The following is a 26101-nucleotide window of genomic DNA, read 5'->3' on the forward strand; positions in this document are numbered from 1 at the left end:
GTCACATGATGTAATAAAGCAGAAACTTTCAGTACACCACAAAGCATGTGTGTGCTGCAATGATTTCTCGAGTGCTCATAAAACAAATCTTACTAGTTTGTAGCTCAAGAGGCATAGAATAAGGGGTACTTTACATGCTGCGACATCGCTGCCAACATATCGTCAGGGTCACATCGTTAGTGACGCACATCCGGCGCCGGTAGCGACATCGCAGTTTGTAATACAAATGAGCGACGATCAACGAGCACAAAAACGTGAAAAATCGTTGCTTGCTGACACGTCGTTCATTTCCAGAATGTTGTTTGTCGTTCCTGCTGCAGCACACATCGCTGTGTGTGACGCCGCTGGAACGACAACTATCACCTTACCTGCGTCCACCAAAAAAGGAGAAAGGAAGGAGGTGGGCAGCATGTTCCGGCCGCTCATCTCTTCCCTCCTTTTCTATTGGGCAGCGGTTCAGTGACGCTGCTGTGACGTCGCTGTAACGCTGAACGAACCGCCCCCTTTGAAAGGAGGCGGTTCGCCGATCACAGCAACATCGCAGAGCAGGTATGTGCGTGTGAAGCTGCTGTAGCGATAATGTTTGCAAGCACCACATATCGCATGTGCGACGGTGCCGGTATTGTCCGGTGCCGGTGAATCCTCTTTTGGCCATCTTCGTCCTCCTTCTGAAGCTGCGGTGCATGACGTGTCATGCGCTCTACAATACTTTGACCTGACTTGCTCAGAGCAAATTAAAGTGCGCCTGCTCAGGACCTGAGTGCCGGCGAGTGTGTGTGACGTCGGACGCATTATGCACCACGGCTTCAGAAGATGGAGGACAAAGATGGCAGAAAGAGGAGGCGCCAGCACCGGAGGACGAAGACGCCCATTTGAGCCACATCCATCGCAGTGACCGGTTTAGGTGAGTATTATAAAGCATTTTTTATGTTCTAAACAGCGGCTTGGGCTCTTATATACAGTATGTTAGAATGCTATATATAAGAGTCCACTGGTGGTGGCCGCAGCTTATAGGGCAAAAAACTGGTGGCAGGTTCCCTTTAATAAATATGCTTCAATGGCCACCATTGTATATAAAGTATATACGTTCATATTTAGTGCAATAACTAATTAGATCAATTGATAGATCGACCTACAGTATATACCAATAAAATATTACCTCATAGTAGGAATTTGGAGGGACAACTTGCTGACACACCGCGAAAGGCTCATTTTTGGAGTTTAACTTGGAGCAATACATTGAAGCAAACGACTCTGTATCACAAAATGAGATTGCATTAATAATTAATCATTTTTTACGTATTTTAAATTTTCATGATCTGGAATATGGGCCTTTATAATGTTAATATCTAAAGCGTACCCCCAATTTCAACTTGAAAATAATTATAGTACAGAACATATCAATAACAGCATTTTTTAACTCTCTATTAGAGATTTGTTTACTGTTAAAAGTAAAGGTATGCTTTAAGTACACTAATGTAAATAATATATTTATTGTCTTTAAATTTGGTGACAGAAAATTGCCACCACCTCTGCATGGGTGGTAGAGCCCTACCTAGTAGTTTATAGGAAAAAAAGAAAAGTAAAACAAAAATTAGTGTCCTAGCTTAAAATGTATTCATTTTTTATTACAAACAACATTTTTCACTATATAATAATTTAACGGGAAAACAATATCCTAAATGTGGTTACCATGAGCAAATTACCTATTGTTTCAATCTATCTTTTGTTAAAGATATATTATTATATTATTATTATTATTATTATTATTATTATTATTATTATTATTATTATTATTATTATTATTATTATCATCATCATAAATGACCTCAATCTCAATCTAGTTTTTGTTAAATATATTATTATTATTATTATTATTATTATTATTATTATTATTATATATGACCTCAATCTCAATCTAGTTTTTGTTAAATATATTTTATTACTATCATTATTATTATTGTTATTGTAAATTACCTATTGTTTCAATCTTGTTTTTATATTATTATTATTATTATTATTATGGTAAATGACCTCTTGTTTCAATCTAGTTTTTGTTAAATATATCAATTATTATTATTATTCTTATTATTATTATTATTATTATAAATGACCTCAATCTCAATCTAGTTTTTGTTAAATATATATTTTTTATTATTATTATTATTATTATTATTATTATTATTATTATACATGACCTCAATCTCAATCTAGTTTTTGTTAAATATATTATTATTATTGTAAATGACCTAGTGTTTCAATCTAGTTTTTGTTAATAATAATAATAATAATAATAATAATAATATATAAGGCCTCAATCTAGTTTTTGTTAAATATATTTTCTTAATATCATTATTAATTACCTATTGTTTCAATCTAGTTTTTATTAACTATATTTATTATTATTATTATTATTATTATTATTATTATATTGTAAATGACTTACTGTTTCAATCTAGTTTTTGTTAAATATTTATTATTATTATTATTATTATTATTATTAATTTAAATGACCTACTGTTTCAATCTAGTTTTTGTTAACTATATTATTATTACTATCATTATTATTATTGTAAATGACCTATTGTTTTAATCTAGTTTTTGTTAAATATAGGTTTTGTTAATATTATTAATATTATTATTATTATTGTAAATTACCTATTATTTCAGTCTAGTTTGTGTTAAATATAATAATAATAATAATAATAATAATAATAATAATAGTTTTTTTTTCCACACCACTATTCTGTATTAAAAATTGGAACTAGAAGTCTTGCAATTTTTTTTACACCTACCATTTTCTTTTTTATGTTCAACTTCCTGTTATTTTCAGGAATCAATACACGTACAGAAGGAGCAGAATCTGTCCCTGTCTTTTGTATTAAACAAAATCTAATGAGTGTGTGCAAAGGTGATTGTGAAGGGAGGAGGAGCAGGGTCAGCTGTGACATCACCTATAGTGATGGTGGATGATTACTGTGTTTTTCAGCTGCGTATTGTAACTTTGCCTCTGATGATAGTGAATCTGCTGAAAAGTCTTCCTGAAAGGACAGGAAGGAGGAGTCTAAAATAGCCCAAGTGGCCACTGTGAAAAATGCAAGAATACTAATTTTGTTTTATATAAGGATCGTGATTAAAGAAAAAAAGTTGACAACATTTAAAAAAAAATGCATTTAACACAAATATCTGATTGAAGCAATAGGTCATTTTCAGATAGCTTATTTTAATATGCGTATCTTGCCACTAATACATTATTCTGCAGGCAAAATTGTCTGAGTCCTCTACTTTTCCCCCTGATAACTTGTCAATGTAATGGTATGTTATGAATTAGGATTACGTATCATACAGAGGGATATGTTCCATATTTGTGGAGCAATCAAAGTTTGTCTCAGTGACATTTCATCTATTATGATGTGGCTGTAATTAGTACTTTGAAAATCCTATATGAGCCTCTTATTCCCTAAAGTGACCTGCTTTTAGATATAGCTAATATATGGCAGATATAGTGCAAAGATACTATTCCCTACTATTCCCCTAAGGGCCGTTTCACACAATCGGTATTTTGCCGGATTACCGGATCCGGCACACTTGAGTACAGTGTGATACAGTACAATGGCATCGCGGCAAGCTCCGGTCACGTGCTGTCATGTGACCAGAGCATGTGACCAGAGCTTGCCACGATGCCATTGTACAGTATTAACTAGAGTTGAGCGCGGTTCGTGGTTCGAGGTTCTCCAGTTCTAGGCTCGAGTGATTTTGGGGCCTGTTCTAGATCAAAATAGAACTCGAGCTTTTTGCAAAAGCTCGATAGTTCTAGAAACGTTCGAGAACGGTTCTAGCAGCAAAAAAACAGCTAATTCCTAGCTTGGTTTCCGCTGTAATAGTGTAAGTCACTCTGTGAATCACACTATTATGACATTTCAGTGTATAGTGTGCGTGAACAGCGCCTTCAGATCACTGCTGTTTGTATAATGGCGATCGACATTTTTTTTTTTTTTCCCTTGTCTTCCTTCCCTAAGCGCGCGCGTGTAGTGGGGCGGGCCAGCATGTCAGCCAATCCCAGACACACACACAGCTAAGTGGACTTTTAGCCAGAGAAGCAACGGCATGTGTGATAGGATGTCCCTGCATTATAAAACCGGACATTTTCCTCCAGGACGCCATAATCTGCCTTCTGCGTCTTTGGTGTCAGACATCACTGTCGCAGCTCCGTCCTTTGTCCTATCGCTGATACAGCTGTATGCGCTCCATACACAGCGTTAGACAGCTTAGGGAGAGCACTTGCTATCAGTCCTTTTAAGGGCTCAAACCGGTAGGGTCAGAGCCATAGGTGACAGGTCCTGAAAACAGAGACAGCGTCTGTGTAGCCAAGGTCAGGGATTTCCTCCCTGCATTTCCCTATTAGGAGGGAATAGAAAGGCAGGCTTCCATTCCTCTACCCAGAGCCCCACAATCCTGGCACTGTACCCTCCTGTCCTCTGCACACTCCAACTCTTTTTAACTAAGCCATTATGCTAGCAAACAGTCAGTGTACCTAGTGGCATCCTAAACGTGGCTATTGGACTTTTGTGTAGTCACAGTAGTGCAAAGATATTTGCAGCACGTCTGCCTGCATTGCACACTCCAACTCATTATAACTAAGCCATTATACTAGCAAACAGTCAGTGTACCTAGTGGCATCCTAAACGTGGCAATTGGACTTTTGTCTATTCACAGTATTGTAAAGATATTTGCAGCACGTCTGCCTGCATTGCACACTCCAACTCTTTTTAACTAAGCCATTATGCTAGCAAACAGTCAGTGTACCTAGTGGCATCCTAAACGTGGCTATTGTACTTTTGTCTAGTCACACTATTGCAAAGATATTTGCATCACGTCTGCCTGCATTGCACACTCCAACTCTTTTTAACTAAGCCATTATGCTAGCAAACAGTCAGTGTACCTAGTGGCATCCTAAACGTGGCTATTGTACTTTTGTCTAGTCACACTATTGTAAAGATATTTGCAGCACGTCTGCCTGCATTGCACACTCCAACTTTTTTTAACTAAGCCATTATACTAGCAAACACTCAGTGTACCTAGTGGCATCCTAAACGTGGCTATTGGACTTTTGTGTAGTCACAGTAGTGCAAAGATATTTGCAGCACGTCTGCCTGCATTGCACACTCCAACTTTTTTTAACTAAGCCATTATGCTAGCAAACAGTCAGTGTACCTAGTGGCATCCTAAACGTGGCTATTGTACTTTTGTCTAGTCACACTATTGCAAAGATATTTGCATCACGTCTGCCTGCATTGCACACTCCAACTCTTTTTAACTAAGCCATTATGCTAGCAAACAGTCAGTGTACCTAGTGGCATCCTAAACGTGGCTATTGTACTTTTGTCTAGTCACACTATTGTAAAGATATTTGCAGCACGTCTGCCTGCATTGCACACTCCAACTCTTTTTAACTAAGCCATTATACTAGCAAACAGTCAGTGTACCTAGTGGCATCCTAAACGTGGCTATTGTACTTTTGTCTAGTCACACTATTGTAAAGATATTTGCAGCACGTCTGCCTGCATTGCACACTCCAACTTTTTTTAACTAAGCCATTATACTAGCAAACAGTCAGTGTACCTAGTGGCATCCTAAACGTGGATATTGGACTTTTGTCTATTCACACTATTGTAAAGATATTTGCAGCACGTCTGCCTGCATTGCACACTCAAACTCTTTTTAACTAAGCCATTATACTAGCAAACAGTCAGTGTACCTAGTGGCATCCTAAATGTGGCTATTGGACTTTTGTCTAGTCACACTAGTGCAAATCTATGTGCAGCACCTCTGCATGACACCCTCCTGCTCTGTTTTTAATAAGCTATAATGATAGCAAAAAATACTGCCATTTAGTGGCATCATAGAACTGGCTGTTGTATTCCATTAGTGCCCCACTGGTGCCAAGCTATTTATAGCACCTCTATATGACACCCTCATGCACATTTTGCTACGCTAATGTTATAGCAAACTCAGTGAATTCATTGCTGCATTTGATAATTCGGAGGGATAGAAAGTCAGGCTTCCTTTAGCTTTTCCTTCTGTTCATAGACAGCATCTCCAAGAGCAATTTCCCCTCCACGTCTAAGTGTGGAGAGGCAGCTAGTGCGCATGCGTGTGCCGATTTACCCCAGCTGCAGCCTAATTACAGTGTTTCGCCTAGTGAGTATGCTCAGCCTGACTGTGCTATTCCTGACGCTAAGTCTTCATTTCGGGATACAGCGCATGCTCCCACACTAAGTGTGAAAAGCCTCTTTGCACAGGTGCTTGCATTCCGTGCCGGGTCTAAGTCCTGTTTTGTGCCTAGACACCATGCTAAAGCTGATAGTCTTTTTTCAGAGACTGTATTTCATGCTACTGAACATGCTCAGGCACTTACTGCATCAGAGACTAGGTCCGGTAATGAACTCTTTGGCCCTGCCCCTGATGTGGGGGTCCCATATAGACCACAGGGCATCAGGTGTCCTCCCAAATGGCTTGCAGAGGCCCACCCCTATGACTTGTCACCGCATTATTGATGGTCAGACGATGACTGGTGAGGTGTTTGGGTCATGGCAGCCATGAGGTCATCATTGAAGTTGCGGTTCCAAATAGGACGCTAGTTATGCCACTCATGACGTGTCACTCTACTTTTGTCTCCAGGAGGTGCATTGTGGTTCACCCTGGTTTGGGGCGGACCCAGGTTATAAAAGGGGCTGGAGCCAACAAGGAGGTGCGCAGTCTTCTATTATGCTCCGAAAGAGCACACCTCCATGTGTTGAACCCATTGCGGCATTAGGCCAGAGGTAGGCAAGGATAGGGTGTCGATGCAGGCCACCACCACAGTTGGTAGCGCAGAACGGTTAAGCCCAGCTCCTGTCCTACCAGTCCTGCTTGTGCAGCCCAGTGGCATTAACAGGCCTGCTGCTGCTGATGCGCCTGCTGTCCACAGGTGTGCCCCTACGCACACGGTCAGCGTACTCAATGGCCCCTGTGTTGTTAACAGGGAGTTCCTGGGCTGGGTGGGCATGTGGACCCTGTGACGCTAACAGGGCTCACAGTCTCCAGATCCAAATGGCGTCTAACTCGGTTCAGGCTACTATTAGTTTCATAGCCACACAGCTCTGTATCCTCCACCAAACCTTCCAGTTGCCAACCTCTCCTTTTCCAGCTGGGAGCACGGTGGACACTGACTGCTGATGGGGATATATACCTTTCTCTTTCTTTTCTTATTAATTTTAGTTATATAGCGGTAACATAGTATATACCACTTTATCCAAATCTGCCAGTCCCACTGTAACAGATGGTGTTTCTTCAGCAAATGTTACTGTTGCTTAACCACCAAATCCACGGACCAAAACTTTTTTCCCCTTTCCAACACACCTGTTCCCCTTTCCACCAGCATCTGTCCTTTTTCAACTCATTTTGGTATATGACCAAAAGTGCAACTCTGCAGGGACACCGTACTCAACGCCATCTCAGCACAGCAGCCAGCCCTCGGTCCCTCAGATGTGGACAAGTAAAAGACCATTTCCTCCTATCCATGACAAAGCGTTGAGATTCACTCTGTGCAGCACTGGTGTTTAGTGGAAAAGTAGATCTAAGATTGCGTACCACATTCTGCAGATACTCCTGTATACGTGCGTCCATTTCTATGGCAGGAATTATTTTGCCAAATTTTGTCTTGTACCGGGGATGTAACAGTGTGGCAACCCAGTATTCTGGATTACTTTGAATTCGTACAATCCGAGGGTCATGTTGTAGGTAGTGCAGCAAGAAGGCGCTCATGTGTCTTGTGCATCCAGGAGGACCAAGTCCTTGGTGTGTTGGTGGCAGAGAGGTGAGAATCGTGCCTCCTTCCTCTGCCCTCTCCCCAAAACCTCGCACAACCGAAATGTGAGCAAGCTCTAATCATCTGCTGAGTCTTCCATGCCCATCGCCAGTTCGTCCTCCATTTCTTCATGGGCTCCCGCACCTTCTTCAACACTTTTTGCTGATACTATGTGCCCTTGTTAATCCCTCTCCCTCACCATGACTGCCGCATAGGTGCCGCTGACCATCTGGACCTCGTAGATCTTGTTATCCCTTCCGCATATGACTCCTCTTGTACTTCCTCCCCTTCCTTTTGTCCCAACACCTGACTCCGAATAATAATTACAGTGTGCTCCATCATGTAGATGACCAGAATTGTCACGCTGAGAATGACATTGCCAGTGCTAAACATCTTCGTCGACATTTGTAAACTGTGTAGCAGGGTGCATAGGTCCTTGATCTGACACGACTCCAGCAGCGTGATCTGCACCACCTCTGGATCAAGTTATCTCAGGCTATATGTCATAACGTATTGCAGCAGGGTTCGGCGGTGCTGCCACAAACGCTACAACATGTGCAGATTCAAATTCCTGCGTGTGGGCACATCGCATTTCAGGCGTTTAACCACCAGACCTAAAGACTTCTGTAGCGACGAAAGTTGTTGAGCTGCTGTGTGCGCACGATGGAAGTGAGCACATAGCGAGCGTGCACGCTGCACAAGGCCATGTAGGCCGTGATGGTGTTTTAAAAATTGCTGGAGAATTAGGTTCAACACGTGAGCCATACAAGGCACGTGTGTCACATTGCCCTGACGATGGCCCGCAGCCAGGTTTGCATCATTGCCGCACACGGCTGTTAAGTCACCAACGGAGTCCGCTCCATCAATTTGTACTCCGGTCGCCAGGTGACAACGTGTTCCTTTCATGAATAGTGCTGATGATGGGAGAGGAGTCGATGCCAGCGGCGCAGGTGGACGCAGGTTATGCTCACCCACTGGGCTGCATTACCTTGACAGATGCAGAATCTCTGGCTGAATGTAGCTGGTGGGTATCTCACAGATGAAATACCATAATTCCGCTACAACCAATGGGAAGACACCACACCCTTTTTTATGCCCATCCTGTCTGCAGACCACTGCCAGACATAGCTCTGCTTTTACCCCCAGTTCAGTTTTATGATTTTGTGTGCTTGTTACCTGACTACTTTTCCTGCTTGCTGTTTATGTACCTTGTTGGCCGATCTGCATTTCACCTCTGCTTGTTTTCTGATTAAGTCCTGGCCGTCCCATTCTGTTCCTGTTCCTCAATTAATGTTTTGACCCTGCCTGACTACTATTCTCTGGAACTGCAGCCTTCCACAGGTATTAATCACCTTGGGCCCTGTGCAATTCCTAATCCCTGTATAGGGGTTAAAGGGTTTCAGGGTTCTAGGGGTCCTGCTTGGTGACTGGCTTCCCTCTAGCCTATCATTTACAGCCCATCTGAGTGTGTGGATCAAGGAAGGCGTTACACCGTGCTCTCTGCAGAAGGCCATGTGGGCCAGGATAGTGCTTTAAAAATTGCTGGACAACCAGGTTCAACACGTGAACCACACAAGGCACGTGTGTCACATTGTCACAGCGAAGGGCCGCACCCATGTTTGCATCATTGTCGCACCCGGCCTTCCCTGGCTGCTGGTTGAGTGGAGACAACCATTGATGAAACTCGGTCTCCAGAGCTAACCGTCCACAACTTCTCAGCGGTGTGACTCACATTTCCCATACATTTCAAAGTAAAACTTTGACCGCCTGATGGCATTGAGCTCTGCTGCCAGCATAGTAAGGAGGTGTGTGGTAGTCCTTGTGCGCAGTTACAAGGAAGGGTGGCCTGACCACACAGGGTTTGCGCCAAGGTGGAGGACCCACACGAGGTTGAAGAGGCAAAAGCAGTGTATTAACTTCTACATACAGAAGAAGGATTGAAACAACTCGTGGGGACGGCAAGACTTGTACAGCAGACCCTTCTCCATCTCTCCCCACAGTAACCCATTGCCCAGTCAGCGACATGTAACGCCCCTGTCCATGCTTACTGGGCCAATTATCTGTGGTGAAAAGCACCCTGTCACACAGAGTTTCTCAAGGAAGCAGTGATGTTTAGTGCGACATGCTGGTGTAGCGCGTGCACGCCTTTGTTGGAGAAGGAGTGGCGCCTGGGCATCGGCTCTTGGGGCACTGCGATGGGCATAAGGTCTCGAAAATCCTCGGTTAAAAAGGTTGGAAAGGCAGCATTTTGGTAGCCAACAGTTTCCAGATGCTGAAAGTCAACCTCTAAGCCATGTCATGCCCTTCTAAAAGCATGTAAAACACAGCGCGGGGACTCCAACCACAGTCTCCCTCGTTTCCACTAACTGGGCCACACACACCCCACTTGACTGGCATCGGTTGAGCCCCCTTTTGAAAAAGAAAAAGATGCTTTGCATGAAGCACTCTCAAAAATACGCGTGCCTTTCCCGTCCCCTGGCTGACCCAGGGGAAGAAAAGTCCTCTGAGAGCCATGACTTGTTCATCTTGGTTCTTTTAGAAACACAGCGAGGGGACTCCAACCACAGTCTCCCTCGTTGCCACTAACTGGGCCACACACACCCCACTTGACTGGCATCGGTTGACCCCCCTTTTGAAAAAGAAAAAGATGCTTTGCATGAAGCACTCTCAAAAATACGCGTGCCTTTCACCTCCCCTGGCTGACCCAGGGGAAGAAAAGTCCTCTGAGAGCCATGACTTGTTCATCTTGGTTCTTTTAGAAACACAGCGCGGGGACTCCAACCACAGTCTCCCTCGTTTCCACTAACTGGGCCACACACACCCCACTTGACTGGCATCGGTTGAGCCCCCTTTTGAAAAAGAAAAAGATGCTTTGCATGAAGCACTCTCAAAAATACGCGTGCCTTTCCCGTCCCCTGGCTGACCCAGGGGAAGAAAAGTCCTCTGAGAGCCATGACTTGTTCATCTTGGTTCTTTTAGAAACACAGCGAGGGGACTCCAACCACAGTCTCCCTCGTTGCCACTAACTGGGCCACACACACCCCACTTGACTAGCATCGGTTGACCCCCCTTTTGAAAAAGAAAAAGATGCTTTGCATGAAGCACTCTCAAAAATACGCGTGCCTTTCCCGTCCCCTGGCTGACCCAGGGGAAGAAAAGTCCTCTGAGAGCCATGACTTGTTCGTCTTGGTTCTTTTAGAAACACAGCGCGGGGACTCCAACCACAGTCTCCCTCGTTGCCACTAACTGGGCCACACACACCCCACTTGACTGGCATCGGTTGACCCCCCTTTTGAAAAAGAAAAAGATGCTTTGCATGAAGCACTCTCAAAAATACGCGTGCCTTTCGCCTCCCCTGGCTGACCCAGGGGAAGAAAAGTCCTCTGAGAGCCATGACTTGTTCATCTTGGTTCTTTTAGAAACACAGCGAGGGGACTCCAACCACAGTCTCCCTCATTGCCACTAATTGGGCCACACACACCCCACTTGACTGACATCAGTTGATGCCCCTTTTCAAAATGAAAAAGATGCTTTGCATGAAGCACTCTCAAAAATACGCGTGCCTTTCCCGTCCCCTGGCTGACCCAGGGGAAGAAAAGTCCTCTGAGAGCCATTATTTGTTCATTTTGGTTCTTTTAGAAACACAGCGAGGGGACTCCAACCACAGTCTCCCTCGTTGCCACTAATTGGGCCACACACACCCCACTTGACTGGCATCGGTTGACCCCCCTTTTGAAAAAGGAAAAGATGCTTTGCATGAAGCACTCTCAAAAATACGCGTGCCTTTCCCGTCCCCTGGCTGACTCAGGGGAAGAAAAGTCCTCTGAGAGCCATGACTTGTTCATCTTGGTTCTTTTAGAAACACAGCGAGGGGACTCCAACCACAGTCTCCCTCGTTGCCACTAACTGGGCCACACACACCCCACTTGACTGGCATCGGTTGACCCCCCTTTTGAAAAAGAAAAAGATGCTTTGCATGAAGCACTCTCAAAAATACGCGTGCCTTTCCCGTCCCCTGGCTGACCCAGGGGAAGAAAAGTCCTCTGAGAGCCATGATTTGTTCATTTTGGTTCTTTTAGAAACACAGCGAGGGGACTCCAACCACAGTCTCCCTCGTTGCCACTAATTGGGCCACACACACCCCACTTGACTGACATCAGTTGATGCCCCTTTTCAAAATGAAAAAGATGCTTTGCATGAAGCACTCTCAAAAATACGCGTGCCTTTCCCGTCCCCTGGCTGACCCAGGGGAAGAAAAGTCCTCTGAGAACCATGACTTGTTCATCTTGGTTCTTTTAGAAACACAGCGAGGGGACTCCAACCACAGTCTCCCTCGTTGCCACTAATTGGGCCACACACACCCCACTTGACTGACATCAGTTGATGCCCCTTTTCAAAATGAAAAAGATGCTTTGCATGAAGCACTCTCAAAAATACGCGTGCCTTTCCCGTCCCCTGGCTGACCCAGGGGAAGAAAAGTCCTCTGAGAGCCATGATTTGTTCATTTTGGTTCTTTTAGAAACACAGCGAGGGGACTCCAACCACAGTCTCCCTCATTGCCACTAATTGGGCCACACACACCCCACTTGACTGGCATCGGTTGACCCCCCTTTTGAAAAAGGAAAAGATGCTTTGCATGAAGCACTCTCAAAAATACGCGTGCCTTTCCCGTCCCCTGGCTGACCCAGGGGAAGAAAAGTCCTCTGAGAGCCATGACTTGTTCATCTTGGTTCTTTTAGAAACACAGCGAGGGGACTCCAACCACAGTCTCCCTCGTTGCCACTAACTGGGCCACACACACCCCACTTGACTGGCATCGGTTGAGCCCCCTTTTGAAAAAGAAAAAGATGCTTTGCATGAAGCACTCTCAAAAATACGCGTGCCTTTCCCGTCCCCTGGCTGACCCAGGGGAAGAAAAGTCCTCTGAGAGCCATGACTTGTTCATCTTGGTTCTTTTAGAAACACAGCGAGGGGACTCCAACCACAGTCTCCCTCGTTGCCACTAACTGGGCCACACACACCCCACTTGACTAGCATCGGTTGACCCCCCTTTTGAAAAAGAAAAAGATGCTTTGCATGAAGCACTCTCAAAAATACGCGTGCCTTTCCCGTCCCCTGGCTGACCCAGGGGAAGAAAAGTCCTCTGAGAGCCATGACTTGTTCATCTTGGTTCTTTTAGAAACACAGCGCGGGGACTCCAACCACAGTCTCCCTCGTTGCCACTAACTGGGCCACACACACCCCACTTGACTGGCATCGGTTGACCCCCCTTTTGAAAAAGAAAAAGATGCTTTGCATGAAGCACTCTCAAAAATACGCGTGCCTTTCGCCTCCCCTGGCTGACCCAGGGGAAGAAAAGTCCTCTGAGAGCCATGACTTGTTCATCTTGGTTCTTTTAGAAACACAGCGAGGGGACTCCAACCACAGTCTCCCTCATTGCCACTAATTGGGCCACACACACCCCACTTGACTGACATCAGTTGATGCCCCTTTTCAAAATGAAAAAGATGCTTTGCATGAAGCACTCTCAAAAATACGCGTGCCTTTCCCGTCCCCTGGCTGACCCAGGGGAAGAAAAGTCCTCTGAGAGCCATTATTTGTTCATTTTGGTTCTTTTAGAAACACAGCGAGGGGACTCCAACCACAGTCTCCCTCGTTGCCACTAATTGGGCCACACACACCCCACTTGACTGGCATCGGTTGACCCCCCTTTTGAAAAAGGAAAAGATGCTTTGCATGAAGCACTCTCAAAAATACGCGTGCCTTTCCCGTCCCCTGGCTGACTCAGGGGAAGAAAAGTCCTCTGAGAGCCATGACTTGTTCATCTTGGTTCTTTTAGAAACACAGCGAGGGGACTCCAACCACAGTCTCCCTCGTTGCCACTAACTGGGCCACACACACCTGTCAGGTTTCTGGGTTTTCCAGTTCTCTGTTGAAAAAGCTTGCCCTCAGTTAACATGGAGTTTACTGTTCTGTTGCCCTACTTCCTGTCCAGCTGCTTAAAAGGCCGCCTCTAAACCTAGTCCAGTGCCTGAGTATACTGCTTGCTGTGTGCTCCTGCTTTGCTGCTGCTAATCCTGTTAGCCTTTGGATCCTCCTAAAGACTACCGACCGACCGACTCTGGACCTTACCCGGTTTCTCAAGTTGTGCCCGGATTCCGTCTGCCATCTTCGGTTAGCACTCTGCCCGGTTCTCTCTGGTTCGTAACCACTCTGGACATTCATCCCGTACGGACACTCCTGGACTTTTACCGTTTGCCCCTTGTGTCCCGGCTGCTGCGCATTTAGGCCTTCCGGGGTGATTGCCGGACAGTCCCTGTATAGGGGTTCGCTCTGGTGGTCTCCCTGGGGGAGTCCGGTGCGTGGCCCCGGGAATTCCCTTCGCTCCGTTTTGGGAAAGTATTGTGTGTATTTGTACTGCTGTGTTTTCCGTTGTGTATCCGTGGTTACATATTATAAAATATCTTGTACCAAGAACTCGTCTCTGATTGTCATTGCCCTACGCTATCGAAATCCTCAGAACATATATAAGTATTACATTATACTTAGGCCACTGAGAGGATTTCGCTGGGGCAATGACTGAGACACGAGTAGATCAGCTCTTCTCCATGATTAACTCCTTGCAGCAGGAGATGGAGGCAGTGCAGAATAAACTTAGAGATGTGGAGGCACAGCTGGGCCATGATCACCAGGTACTGGGTCCGGCTATACAGGATTTGCAAGTCAGAGTGGAGGCTCAGGAAGCCGTTCCCACTACATCCGTATCAACTGCCGGTATGCCTAGGTTACCCCCATTCCGTTTCAATGGTGATCGTAGTCAGTTCCGTGGATTTGTTAATCAATGTATACTGTTTTTCGATGTACATTCTGATTATTACCGTTCTGACCGGTCAAAAGTGTTATGTATCATCATGTTATTAACCTCACGAGCACTGGCTTGGGCTAATCCCATGATAGAGAATCGGGACATCCGTTTGAATCACCTGGATGACTTTCTGAATGCAATGGCACAAATGTTTGATGATCCGAATCGCCGTGCTACCGCTGAAGCGGCTCTCCTTTCCTTACGTCAGGGAAAGCGGTCTGTCATTGAATACGCCACTGAGTTCAAGAGGTTAGTGGTAGACACCGATTGGGGAAACAATGCCTTATTGTCTGTTTTCAGAAAAGGTTTGTCCGGTACCATCAAGGACGAGTTAGCCCGTTCCGAATCTCCAGGGGATTTTGAACTGTTTCTCCAGCACTGTGTGCGCATTGATACCCGTTTGACGGAACGTAGACAGGAAAAATGGGCAGCTGTAAACCGTGTAAACAATATTGCGTTTCCTTCCAGAGAACCCGCTCTCAGGACGCCACGGGAGGCTGAGGACGTACCTATGCAAGTGGACTCTCTGCAAAAACGAGAGACCAACGAACGTCGTGAACACCGGCTCCGTGAGCGTTTGTGTTTCTATTGCGGTCAATCGGACCATTTCTTGATCGACTGCCCGAAACGTCCAAATCGCCCAAATAAGGTATTGGCAGCCATGGCAGAGTGTGACAACACGGACGCAGAGTCCGATATCTCTGAGGCAAGTGGACACTTGGATGCGGTGTTTCCCTTGACGGTAATGTCTACCTCACCGAAGGACTCAGAGGGGAAATATACCCATTGCTCACTCCCCATTCAGATCCGTTGGGAGGGACAGCTAATTCCTACCTCTGCAATGATAGACTCTGGGGCAGGGGGAAATTTCATGGACTCTTCCTTTGCCAGGAAACACGGTATCCGGACTCAGCAAAGATCCTCACCGGTTACCATGGAGACGGTAGACGGATCTCCGTTAATCTCTGGACCAGTGGATCGGGAAACCGTACCGCTCGAATGCGTGATGAAGCCAGGTCAGCAGGGGACCCTTGTTTTCATGATAATTTCTTCTCCTCATTTTCCGATTATTTTAGGTATTCCGTGGCTACGGTCTACAAATCCTGTCATCGATTGGGAGACCAAAGAAATATCCTTCCCACCGCAGAGTGGTCCGACCATTTGTCCAACTGTTCCGGTTCCAGTAACATCAAATACGGAGGGCACTGTACAGGTACCTGTTTTACCCCCGGTTTACCGTGACTTCGCTGATATATGCGACAAAAGAAAAGCTGATCGGCTTCCCCCGCATAGACCGTATGATTGCCCCATAGACTTACTCCCAGGGGCGGAGATTCCGTTTGGTCATGTCTACCCGTTGGCGGCACCTGAGCTAGAAGCACTAAAAGAGTATATTGATGAAAGCCTAGCCAAGGGATTTATTCGTCCGTCTACCTCACCCGCAGGGGCACCCATCTTTTTCGTGAAAAAGAAGGAGGGGACTCTGAGACCCTGTATTGACTATCGGGAACTGAATAAGATAACCATCCGGAACCGGTATCCGTTACCGTTGATTCCTGAGCTATTGGAGAGGGTCCAACAGGCAAAAATATTCACCAAATTAGACCTCCGTGGGGCATATAATCTGCTTCGTATACGTCCCGGAGACGAGTGGAAGACCGCGTTCCGATGTCGGTACGGACATTTTGAGTACCTAGTGATGCCTTTTGGACTTTGTAACGCTCCCGCGGCATTTCAACATCTAGTTAACGATATTTTTAGGGATATCATGGACCAATTCATGGTGATCTATCTGGACGATATCCTAATCTTTTCTGATTCTTTACAGGAACACCAGGAGCACGTTAAGACCGTACTTACCCGTCTGAGGGAAAACCATCTGTACATTAAACTGGAGAAATGCGAGTTCCACTGCTCACAAATACAATTCTTAGGTTATGTCATCTCTCCTCAGGGACTGAACATGGAATCTAGCAAGATACAAGCCATTCTCGACTGGCCGGAACCGGGAAACATCAAAGAGGTACAACGCTTTGTCGGTTTTGCCAACTTTTACCGACGCTTTATCCGTAACTTTTCAGAGATTGTTCGTCCCATCACTCTGTTAACCAAAAAAGGACAGAAGTTTGTGTGGTCCGCCCAGGCCCAGGAAGCATTCCATCGTCTCAAGGTATGTTTTACCTCAGCGCCAATATTGGTACATCCGAATCCCGCACTTCCCTTTATCGTGGAGGTTGACGCTTCCGACTATGCATTAGGGGCCATTCTGTCTCAAAGGACCGGGGACAAGAGTCTCTTGCATCCGTGTGCCTTCTTTTCCCGCCGGTTGTCCCCTGCAGAAAGGAACTATGACATTGCGGACAAGGAATTATTGGCGATTATTTCCGCTTTCAAGGAGTGGAGACACCACTTACAGGGAGCCGCACAGCAAGTGATAGTACTCACAGATCATCGTAATCTGGAATTTCTTAAGTCTGCCAGGTGCCTGTCTCCACGGCAAGCCCGTTGGAGCCTATTTCTTAACCAATTCAATTTTATCGTTACATACCGTCCAGGTTCACGTAATGGGAAAGCCGATGCCTTGTCCCGAATCCACGCCGTGGACTCCGTGCCTGGAACCCCGTCTCAGACCGTGTTATCGGATGCCAATTTCGTTGGAGTAATCCAGGACCAGGACTTGTGGAAGGACATCAAGCTGGCCTATGATGGTGACGTATTTCTTGCCGCCCCCCCGAATGATGTAACTCTTGTTCTTCGGAATGGTGTGTGGTTGAGAGAGCGACGCATTTATGTCCCGGAGGCCGTAAGACTTCGGGTTCTCAAGTTGGTTCATGACTCCGTGTTGGCCGGTCATAGGGGGGTACAGAAGACGCAGGAATTTCTGAGCCGGTTTTTCTGGTGGCCTACCTGTTTAAAGGACGTGAAGGACTATGTCCACTCATGTGTGGTTTGTGCCCGGTGCAAGGTCCCTCGTGTGGCTCCTACGGGACTCCTCCAACCGTTACCCGTGCCATCTCGCCCTTGGGGGTCTATCTCCATGGATTTTATTGTGGAGTTGCCAGTCTCAGGCGGGCATAATACCATTTTAGTGGTGGTGGATCGATTGACTAAAGCTGCTCACTTCATTCCGTGTACCGGTCTTCCCTCAGCCGCAGAGACAGTGGATTTGGTTATCCAGAACGTATTCCGATTGCATGGGGTACCAGACGAGATCATCTCCGATCGGGGCGTGCAGTTCACATCTAGATTCTGGAAGGGGTTTTGTACGGCACTCCAGATTGATGTCTGTTTGTCTTCTGCATACCATCCTCAGACAAATGGGCAAACCGAGCGGACAAATCAAACCCTGGAACAATACCTTCGCTGTTATGTCAGCCATCTCCAAGACGATTGGTTGAAGATGCTTCCGTTGGCGGAGTTCTCCTACAACAACACTCAGAGCAGCTCCACTAAGGTAACGCCCTTTTTCGCTAACCTGGGTTACCATCCGACTGTTTTGCCTAGGTCACCGGTTGCGGTTTCGGTGCCAGCGGTGGAGGACAGATTGACAGAAATACGACAAAATCTGGAGGTTCTAAAGGACACCGTGGCTACGGCCCAGGAGCGTTACAAGAGGTCGGCAGACACTCACCGGAAACCGGCACCCATGTACAAGGTAGGGGACTCTGTATGGTTATCCACCAAAAACCTGAGATTGGGTGTTCCTTCGCAGAAGCTGGGACAAAAATTCATCGGTCCGTTTAAGATCACCGGGATCGTGAGCCCTGTGGCCTGTCGGCTACGGTTACCGCACCATCTAAAGGTACACCCGGTCTTTCATGTGTCTCTCCTCAAACCCGTTTCCCCTAATACGTTTCATGGTCGTGTTGTGCCTCCTCCTCCGCCTGTGATGGTCGACGGCGAGGAGCAGTTCGTGGTTGAGGACATTATTGACTCCCGGCTCCATCGTCGTCGGCTTCAGTATCTGGTACGTTGGCAGGGGTACGCCCCCGAGGACGATTCCTGGGAACCGGTGGGTAACATTCGGGCACCCCGGAAGATTGCTCAGTTTCATCGACGTTTCCCGGACAAGCCAGGTCCTGATCCGTCCTGAGGCCGTCTCTGGGGGGGGGAGTAATGTCAGGTTTCTGGGTTTTCCAGTTCTCTGTTGAAAAAGCTTGCCCTCAGTTAACATGGAGTTTACTGTTCTGTTGCCCTACTTCCTGTCCAGCTGCTTAAAAGGCCGCCTCTAAACCTAGTCCAGTGCCTGAGTATACTGCTTGCTGTGTGCTCCTGCTTTGCTGCTGCTAATCCTGTTAGCCTTTGGATCCTCCTAAAGACTACCGACCGACCGACTCTGGACCTTACCCGGTTTCTCAAGTTGTGCCCGGATTCCGTCTGCCATCTTCGGTTAGCACTCTGCCCGGTTCTCTCTGGTTCGTAACCACTCTGGACATTCATCCCGTACGGACACTCCTGGACTTTTACCGTTTGCCCCTTGTGTCCCGGCTGCTGCGCATTTAGGCCTTCCGGGGTGATTGCCGGACAGTCCCTGTATAGGGGTTCGCTCTGGTGGTCTCCCTGGGGGAGTCCGGTGCGTGGCCCCGGGAATTCCCTTCGCTCCGTTTTGGGAAAGTATTGTGTGTATTTGTACTGCTGTGTTTTCCGTTGTGTATCCGTGGTTACATATTATAAAATATCTTGTACCAAGAACTCGTCTCTGATTGTCATTGCCCTACGCTATCGAAATCCTCAGAACATATATAAGTATTACAACACCCCACTTGACTGGCATCGGTTGACCCCCCTTTTGAAAAAGAAAAAGATGCTTTGCATGAAGCACTCTCAAAAATACGCGTGCCTTTCCCGTCCCCTGGCTGACCCAGGGGAAGAAAAGTCCTCTGAGAGCCATGATTTGTTCATTTTGGTTCTTTTAGAAACACAGCGAGGGGACTCCAACCACAGTCTCCCTCGTTGCCACTAATTGGGCCACACACACCCCACTTGACTGACATCAGTTGATGCCCCTTTTCAAAATGAAAAAGATGCTTTGCATGAAGCACTCTCAAAAATACGCGTGCCTTTCCCGTCCCCTGGCTGACCCAGGGGAAGAAAAGTCCTCTGAGAGCCATGACTTGTTCATCTTGGTTCTTTTAGAAACACAGCGAGGGGACTCCAACCACAGTCTCCCTCGTTGCCACTAATTGGGCCACACACACCCCACTTGACTGACATCAGTTGATGCCCCTTTTCAAAATGAAAAAGATGCTTTGCATGAAGCACTCTCAAAAATATGCGTGCCTTTCCCGTCCCCTGGCTGACCCAGGGGAAGAAAAGTCCTCTGAGAGCCATGATTTGTTCATCTTGGTTCTTTTAGAAACACAGCGAGGGGACTCCAACCACAGTCTCCCTCGTTGCCACTAACTGGGCCACACACACCCCACTTGACTGGCATCGGTTGACCCCCCTTTTGAAAAAGAAAAAGATGCTTTGCATGAAGCACTCTCAAAAATACGCGTGCCTTTCGCCTCCCCTGGCTGACCCAGGGGAAGAAAAGTCCTCTGAGAGCCATGACTTGTTCATCTTGGTTCTTTTAGAAACACAGCGAGGGGACTCCAACCACAGTCTCCCTCGTTGCCACTAATTGGGCCACACACACCCCACTTGACTGACATCAGTTGATGCCCCTTTTCAAAATGAAAAAGATGCTTTGCATGAAGCACTCTCAAAAATACGCGTGCCTTTCCCGTCCCCTGGCTGACCCAGGGGAAGAAAAGTCCTCTGAGAGCCATGATTTGTTCATTTTGGTTCTTTTAGAAACACAGCGAGGGGACTCCAACCACAGTCTCCCTCATTGCCACTAATTGGGCCACACACACCCCACTTGACTGGCATCGGTTGACCCCCCTTTTGAAAAAGGAAAAGATGCTTTGCATGAAGCACTCTCAAAAATACGCGTGCCTTTCCCGTCCCCTGGCTGACCCAGGGGAAGAAAAGTCCTCTGAGAGCCATGACTTGTTCATCTTGGTTCTTTTAGAAACACAGCGAGGGGACTCCAACCACAGTCTCCCTCGTTGCCACTAACTGGGCCACACACACCCCACTTGACTGGCATCGGTTGACCCCCCTTTTGAAAAAGAAAAAGATGCTTTGCATGAAGCACTCTCAAAAATACGCATGCCTTTCCCGTCCCCTGGCTGACCCAGGGGAAGAAAAGTCCTCTGAGAGCCATGATTTGTTCATTTTGGTTCTTTTAGAAACACAGCGAGGGGACTCCAACCACAGTCTCCCTCGTTGCCACTAATTGGGCCACACACACCCCACTTGACTGACATCAGTTGATGCCCCTTTTCAAAATGAAAAAGATGCTTTGCATGAAGCACTCTCAAAAATACGCGTGCCTTTCCCGTCCCCTGGCTGACCCAGGGGAAGAAAAGTCCTCTGAGAGCCATGACTTGTTCATCTTGGTTCTTTTAGAAACACAGCGAGGGGACTCCAACCACAGTCTCCCTCGTTGCCACTAATTGGGCCACACACACCCCACTTGACTGACATCAGTTGATGCCCCTTTTCAAAATGAAAAAGATGCTTTGCATGAAGCACTCTCAAAAATACGCGTGCCTTTCCCATCCCCTGGCTGACCCAGGGGAAGAAAAGTCCTCTGAGAGCCATGATTTGTTCATTTTGGTTCTTTTAGAAACACAGCGAGGGGACTCCAACCACAGTCTCCCTCGTTGCCACTAATTGGGCCACACACACCCCTCTTGACTGACATCAGTTGATGCCCCTTTTCAAAATGAAAAAGATGCTTTGCATGAAGCACTCTCAAAAAAACGCGTGCCTTTCGCCTCCCCTGGCTGACCCAGGGGAAGAAAAGTCCTCTGAGAGCCATGTCCACATTGTCAGTGGACAGACACGTGTGCTTATCTGCCAGCAGACCCCCAGCAGCACTGAAGACAGGTTCCGAGAGAACGCTGGCTGCAGGACACGACAAGATCCCCAAGGCGTACGTGGCGAGCTCAGGCAATTTATCCAGATTGGAAGCCTAAAATGAGCAGGGCTCAAGTTGCACAATAATGGAATCAATGTTTCCTTGCATATACTCGTATATCTGTGTATCCTCCTTTTTTTCCTTGTCCAGCTCTTTTGTTTTCGCATGAGTATATGTCCTTGTCACTTTCCCATGTGTTGTGAGTTGTTTGTCACCTTTTGGACACCTTTGAGGGTGTTTTCTAGGTGTTTTTCTGTGTTTGTGATTGCCTGCCATTGTTTCCTATGCAGTTCGAGTTCGGTTCGTCGAACGTTCGACGAGCCGAACTCGAACGGGACCTCCGTTCGGCGAACCGACCTCGAGCCGAACCGGGACCGGTTCGCTCATCTCTAGTATTAACACAGTATTGGAGTGTGCCGGATCCGGTAATCCGGCAAAATACCGGATGTGTGAAACAGCCCTAAACCACTGCAGATCAACAGTGGTAGCCTTTAAAGGGGGTGCCCAACAACACAAAAATGTTCTATCATGTATAAAATGTATTATTATTTAATCTCCTAATATACAGTACTTTATACCTTAACGTTCAAATCTGCCCTGATACCCTAGATTCTGTCCCTGTTTCTGGCACATTTTTTGGAAAGTTGTTATAAATGCAGTTGTTACATCACATAGGTATAGGAATGTGTCTATGAAATCATTCATCATCTACCAGAATGTTGAGTTCAAGGTACAGTATATTGGATCACAGCATCTTTATATGTTATTTACTCACCTTTTTGAAAATTCATGTCGCATGGATCCATAACAGCAGTTATGGCTTTTGGACATTTCAGATCACTTCTCCATGAATTTACAAAAGTTTCCGGGTCTTGCACTGACAACCCATTTGGTATAGCATAGTCATCTAATTGCTGGTCATTGAAGTTTCCACATAGACCTGAACCATACAAATAAAATAGGACTGGTCAATAAATCTTCACAGTTAACCATTGATCTTTTTTTTAATATATTTCTTCACTCTTCTACCATATACAGACGCATATGCAATAACCTCTTTCCTTTTATTTATTTACTGAAAATAATAATCATTTAAAAACAACAATACTAATGTTTTAACTCAGGAAGAGTTCAGAAATCAATATTTTGTGGAATAACCATGATTTTTAATCACAGCTTTCAAGCGTCTTAGATGCTTTCCACCAATCTTTCACACTGCTTTTGGGTGACCTTATGCCATATATATATTAGTCGGACTAGAAGAAAAAACATACGTCAAGCCAGATTTTGGTTTTACAGCTTGGTAAAAATGATATCTTCAAGAAAAAAGTTTTTACCTTCTTAATATATTGCAATCATCATATTATAGAGCACTGTGTTTTTGCATTTGCTCATTTTACCTTTCTACCCAGTTAATTCTTCTCTTTTCCATTAGGACTATGACATCATGTGATTAAAAAGTGACTAGGGGAATCCTTCTTAGCTCTATGTAGAAAAATAATTCTCTTTTCAAGTGCCTGGTAGGAGTTAGAAGGAGCAGCTGTGTTGGTAGTTGAAGAGGGGAATAATTCATGCAAAGAGAAGAAACCACCTATTTTTCCTGTTTCTTCATAGAGCAGAGAAAAGAGAAGAATTTTCTGGGTAGTAAGGCAAAATGAGCAATTGTAAGTACACAATGATATATAATATGATAATTGCAATATATTAAGAAGATAAATAGTTTGATGGGATGGCATGAGAGCATGAATATGCAGATACCGACATTGTATGTTTTTATGTTTTATCAAATGTTAAAAAATAAAGCCGCTGAAACTAGAAAAAAAATAGATTTTTGTCGACATATTCTGACATTTAGCTGTCGATTGAACATTATGAGGATTTTTTTGGGGGTAAGAAATATATTTGTTAGTATTAACATCACATTATAATCTCTTTTCTTTTAGCTTTTTTTGTACATTTTTTAGTCCCTTTGTGAGGTTTTAATCTGGATTTACCCCGATAGTAGGGCTTTTCAAAACTACAGATCCTCTGAGATATGTGACCTAGATGTTTGTCACATATTGGTAAGTATTACAGTTTACTTCTTTTTGTTTCTTCACTTTTCACATGCCATTATAATATTTCAAAAATTTGAACATATGAAACACCCGGAGCTGAGACCTCCTTGATCGCGGGCATGTAAAAATGTAACTTGCCCCATTTTTTTCTACCCTAACGTCTGCCAGCAGGAACATTTGGAACAGCCATCTAACACTTTAGTTGGACCCATCAAAATTGTCAAAAAATGTATCTACTATGTATGGTTAACTTCACCACACCTCTTCCACTATACAGCCCAATGTCCGTAGGGAAAATACAAGAATGTTTCATCACACAATTATTTTTTATGGGTTCAGTTTAGTGTTTGTTAAAAGCATACGTTGTACTGGCAGTGAAGTAAGGGTCTAAAAGGGGCTATGTCTGATGAGCGTCTGAGAAAACTGTTAAGAGCAGCTGAGCTACATGGTTTCCGCAATTCCTATAGAAATTAATGAGTGTCAGTGTAGCAAAGCGAGCTACATTATTTCTGTAACTTAGGAGCTTCGGAAACATACGTTCCCTTTCTAAGTGGCGCCTTATGCGGCTGAACTCCATCTACCTTATTTCCCAAATGAACGCTATAAGGAGTAAATAAATTTCATTGTAATTGTTTGTTGAGCATAAATATTCTAATATAGACTACAAACTTACCGCACATAAGCCCAAAGTAAGAACTGACCACAGTTATATAAACCTCCATTATCGGAGAGAGCTTAATTGCCACTTGAACACCAATGTCGATAGTTACAATAATGTACGATGACGTAGGCATACAAATCATCAGGAAACCTGAGTACACAAATACAAGATGAATATATGACAATTTGAATTCAGTTTTTAATTGCTGTTGACTGAATCTGAATGCCTAGTATTGACTAGTGAATTGACTAGTATCTGAATGCTAGGCTTGTCTCTGACCATCATACATTTATAGCAGATTTTGGCATGTCTTAAAATCTAATAAATGTGATTTTGAATTATTTTCATTCATTCACAGTTCACATCTGATGATCTAAAAAGGCAACAGGTAAACTTGGTCTTCAATGAACTATTTAGACCTGAAGCTGACCACACTGGATAGCTGTCGGACAGAAAAATAGCTCAACAGACAGCTAGTTCTTCCAACTCTCCCACTTAGGGTACAGTTCCACTTGTGTTTTGCACGAAACATCTGATTGTTCTCCATCTAGTGCAAAAGTATGGGGCAGTGTCTATCTGCGATTGATTTCTTATGCCATAGCGGCATGCGGAATGAATCGCAACATGCTGCTTTTGTCAGCGATTATCGGTTCACGCGCCCCCATACAAGTCTATGAGACTGTGTGAAACATCGCACTGCACTCGCATGTAATCTGAGCACAGTGCAATGTATGCAGAGACAGATAGTGGAGGAGATGGGGAGAAAGTGCTCCATCCCTCTTCTCCGCAACTGTGATACGATCGCTTGCAGCAGAGTGTCATTAGCATATCTCTTCCAATGCTCTTGCATCGGAAGCTATATGCGCATGGAACCGTACCCTTACATAAGTGCTCAGCTCATTCGAGCGTTCGTGTTTTCAGTTGGGAGAGAGGAGAAAGCTGCACCCAGGTATCCCTGAAAAAAAACAAAAGGTTAGGGAGTAGAGGGCAGGTTCATCAGGTCCAGCAGGACTCATGACCATGGACGGATATATCCGTCATGGAGCGTGTCCCGTTAAGCCCCGCCCCCTGCCGCGGGCAGGCGGCGGCGGTCGGCACACATATCAGCTGTTTTCAACAGCTGACATGTGTGCCTGCTAGCCGCGGGTGGAATCGCTTCCACCCGCGGCCATTAACCCCTTAAATCTGTCTGGCAGCAAGATCTAAATGCGCGCGGCCATGTTTTTTACTTACCGCCGCCCCCACCGGAAGTCACGTGCGTTATCACGTGACTATCGGTGGTTGCCATCGTAGCACAGGGTCATGTGATGACGCCTGCAGCTATGATGTTTCACTTTCGTTTTCCCTCGGCCGAGAGCAGAGGGAAAAACAAAGTGACTGAATCTGCTGTTTACAGCTGTATAGCTGTGATCAGCAGATAGATAATAGCGATCGGATTGCTGATCGCTATAGCCCCCTAGGGGGACTAGTAAAATAAAAAAAAAGTAAAAAAAAAAGTTTTAAAAAAAACAAAAAACCTAAAAGTTCAAATCACCCCCCTTTACCCCCATTGAAAATGAAAGGGTTAAAAAATAAACAAATATACACATATTTGGTATCGTCGCGTTCAGAAACGCCCGATCTATTAAAATATAAAATCAATTAATCTGATTGGTAAACGGCGTAGTGGCAAAAAAATTCCAAACGCCAAAATTACGTT

General features: G+C 45.4%; 1 protein-coding gene across 1 annotated transcript in view; it reads right to left on the minus strand.

Annotated features, from left to right (window-relative positions):
- The window catches only part of LOC142254348 (mucin-2-like), a 156295-nt gene that overhangs the window by 72382 nt on the left and 57812 nt on the right, over positions 1–26101 (minus strand). The window contains exons 12-14 of the mRNA XM_075325394.1: positions 24415–24552; positions 22460–22624; positions 1160–1254 (exon numbers count right to left, since the gene is read on the minus strand). Of these exons, the coding sequence (XP_075181509.1) occupies positions 1160–1254; positions 22460–22624; positions 24415–24552 (398 nt within the window). The remainder of the gene's footprint in view (positions 1–1159; positions 1255–22459; positions 22625–24414; positions 24553–26101) is intronic.

Source organism: Anomaloglossus baeobatrachus, chromosome 10, assembly GCF_048569485.1.
Source record: "Anomaloglossus baeobatrachus isolate aAnoBae1 chromosome 10, aAnoBae1.hap1, whole genome shotgun sequence".
Classification (NCBI taxonomy): Eukaryota; Metazoa; Chordata; class Amphibia; order Anura; family Aromobatidae; genus Anomaloglossus; species Anomaloglossus baeobatrachus.